This window comes from Rhagoletis zephyria, unplaced genomic scaffold (assembly GCF_001687245.7).
Source record: "Rhagoletis zephyria isolate East Lansing unplaced genomic scaffold, Rhagoletis_zephyria_1.1 Rzeph_scaffold_20837, whole genome shotgun sequence".
NCBI classification, from domain to species: Eukaryota; Metazoa; Arthropoda; class Insecta; order Diptera; family Tephritidae; genus Rhagoletis; species Rhagoletis zephyria.
Window position 1 is genome coordinate 3,511 of NW_016177895.1, and position 3,104 is coordinate 6,614.

The 3,104-nt window shown below is 34.4% G+C and overlaps 1 protein-coding gene across 1 annotated transcript; it reads right to left on the reverse strand.

The window, feature by feature from the left end:
- Nucleotides 1-759: 759 nt before the first annotated feature.
- On the reverse strand, nt 760-2,446 carry LOC108380921 (1-acyl-sn-glycerol-3-phosphate acyltransferase delta-like). Its single transcript, XM_017637320.1, has 4 exons — nt 2,213-2,446; nt 1,577-2,112; nt 1,139-1,496; nt 760-1,073 (listed from the first exon to the last, which is right to left on the reverse strand). Exons 1-4 carry the CDS (start codon nt 2,391-2,393, stop codon nt 973-975), a joined length of 1,176 nt encoding a protein of 391 aa, XP_017492809.1. The 5' UTR covers nt 2,394-2,446; the 3' UTR covers nt 760-972.
- Between the last annotated feature and the right edge of the window lie 658 nt (nt 2,447-3,104).

Here is a 3,104-nt window from a genome sequence, read left to right on the forward strand (position 1 = left end):
GTATTGTCTTCAAACTAGATAAATCTTACTTCTCATTTAGTTGCAGGCATCATTTGCGCTTTAATCTTTTAATGCATAAAAGTTATTAAAATATGTACCAAAATATCAATTGTTGGACAATGCTGTTAGTTAGACATAGCTTTAAATCTTTTAGCAAATGTTTACGTGCCACACATTTCCATTTATTTACTAAATTCAAATTGTTCTAGTGTTTGGCTGTCCTATTTACATAAGCTCAGTTTCATCTTTTGAAATTATTATTAAATTGCATTTAACACTAATGTTGGGAAGTATTTCTTTGATTTGTTTATTCGGTAGGTGGTTTACAAGCTTAAATCACTTAAATTGTAGTAGGTGGTTGTTGTTTTGTGCTTCTTTGATTTTAGCTTCATTCGCCATAGAAAATAGAGTTACAAGTCGTTAAAGAAACAACATCTTAAAAATAAATTTATCTTTCAAAGTAAAAATTAATTCACATCAATTAGTTAGCTGACAATTCAACTGTTGCCCTAGTCAGCAATATATGTATGTATGTATGTATGTATGTATGTATGTATAAATGTAGTTAACATTTCAAAAGTCACATTAACATTAATATTACATAGTAGTTAGGATAATTCTAATGGGATCTCCACTTACTTTGCTATAAATTTGTTCACAGACATGTATGTATATATATTTTTATATATGCATGTATGTACATATATATTTGCAAGCATATTTCAATTACACATGAACATTGCCCGATTTTTCTTTAAAAAATAAAAATTTAATCCACTTCTTTCACTTTAACATGATATTGTGAAAATACATTTACGGCTATATATGTATGTTTGTTTGTATAAGATACTCTTCTAATCATATCGCTTGTACGCTTTATTTTGTGTGTACGCTTATGCATATTTGATAAAATTTGTAACTTATGGACGCTTACAAGTTGTTTGCCCGCAAGCCCTTCTATCAACATTTCAGTTACTTCGACTTTTGTTGTTGTTGCGTTGGTGTTTCGGAGCCATAAGATGAAGCTTTGCTGATTTTCGACATATTGATCGACTTAACCATAAGTATGTAGACTGGAAAATAAAATCAAATAATTAAATAATTTTATGACTAAAAATTTTAGCAGTTTGGGACTTACTCGCTAATAGTATGCCGACAGCAATCGAAAGGCCAATCCAATTTTGAGACAAAAATGAAGACACCAAATAGTAGAGTATTAGTGATATCGAGAATACAGCCCAGAGTGCAAAATTCAAAAAATTATATGGCCGATATTTAAAATGCATTACAGGCACTTCCTTAAAGCCGGACGTTTCAAAGAAGCTGCCTGTTGTATGGAAACTATCGATAATGCGATCCTTTTCGCGGAATAAATTTTGTAGCCACTCAGCAGCCGCTGTCTCGTCTTCAGGCACACTCTCGAGTGGAATGCGACGTGCAAACATGAAACCCTCTATCGGAAGTCCATTCAGCAGTGTAGAGATAGTTGGTGGGTTCTACAATTGAATTTGAGTGTGATCAAAGCGGTTGTTGATTATCATAACAATTGGGCAATTGTTTGTTGTAAAGCACTCACCTTAGCATCCTTTTTGAAGGCCAGGTTAATATCATAGATGGCTGGACAACGGCCACGTAGGGTGGGTAAGCTTGCAGTGAAGCCCTTTGTGCGCGGTATCAAGTGGTGCTTTAACACAGGCATACCACGCTCCTGTGCAAATTTAACAGAAGCCTCGTGTTTCTTCGGCGTGAAGCGCGTTCCCTCAGCATTCAGCAGCAACCATACAGGATCTGGATAGGCAAACACCTCCTTTAGTTGACGTGCAATTATCTCCTTATCCTTGTCGTATGAACGTTCCAAAAACACAAATTCAGCGAAATACCATGCCCAACCGATTGCAGGCACATAGGAAATAGCTTTCTTTGCATACGCTTTACAATTGCCTAAAACGCCATTCTTTTCGGTAAACATCCAACCGGCGAGCCAATCGACTTCATAAGCATGATTCATCATAAGCATACAATGTTCTTTACCACTGTATTTCTTGAAGTCATCGGGGTCCATATAAACATGTAATTTACTATTCGAATACCACTCAGCGAAAAATAGCAGTTCTACATAATGAGAAATCAAGTAATTTTCAATTATAAAAAAGTGGTTGCATATTTCGTGGGGCAGACATTTCAGTTAGATACATGATTGCAAAACACTTACGTGAGTTCAGCGAATAGCAGAGATAGTACATGATGCGCCGAAAAAGCACAACATTGAAAGGTTTCAATCCCACATGTAATATTAACTGCAGCAGATTTATCACCAGTCCGGATATGAAGAAAGTGACGGCAATGCATAAGTGTATCAGTCTTAACTTTTTAAGCTCTCCAAGTGAAGACATGATTTATGTACAGATATATCATTCGCTGGTATCGTTCTCTATTAAATTGTTTTCTGTAAAGTATGAGAAAAATGCATTTGTATAAAAATTTCCGAAAAAAAATATGTAGTATGTACATATAAAAAGCCGGAGGATTCTAAATTGAAATGATTTGCCTAATTCAGTTCACGAGAAAAGATTCTGCAGATTTGATTGTGAGCCACTTTAACCGTTTTTGTTTTTCATTTTCGGTTTCGCCTATGTAATTTATATTTTTCATTTAATTTTATGTTAATTACATATGCCAAGTATACGTATATATGTATGAAATTCACATTCAACCAGACTACCGAATTCAAACTCACTTTCACGCTAACTTTCTAATGACACTAATTAGCGATCAGTGCATCTCTGCTCGCCACCATTTAGCTAGAAGTACTAAAATTAGAGCGCATATGCATTCGTTAATTGATGAAAGCAAAATTCGTATTTATAATAAATTCACAATTAAATATCGATTGAATAGATTTGCAAATATGTATCAAAATGACTACATTTAACAATAGCGACATTGTAGTAATAAAAATGCTTATCAAACATAAATAGTACATACATATGTATGTATGTATGTAGATATGTGCAGAAACTGCCGGCGCTTCAAGTGTGACCAGGTCAAGAACTGAAGGCCAATTCTCGTTCCGTGAAAAGGTGAAGTGAAAACATTTTTCTTCA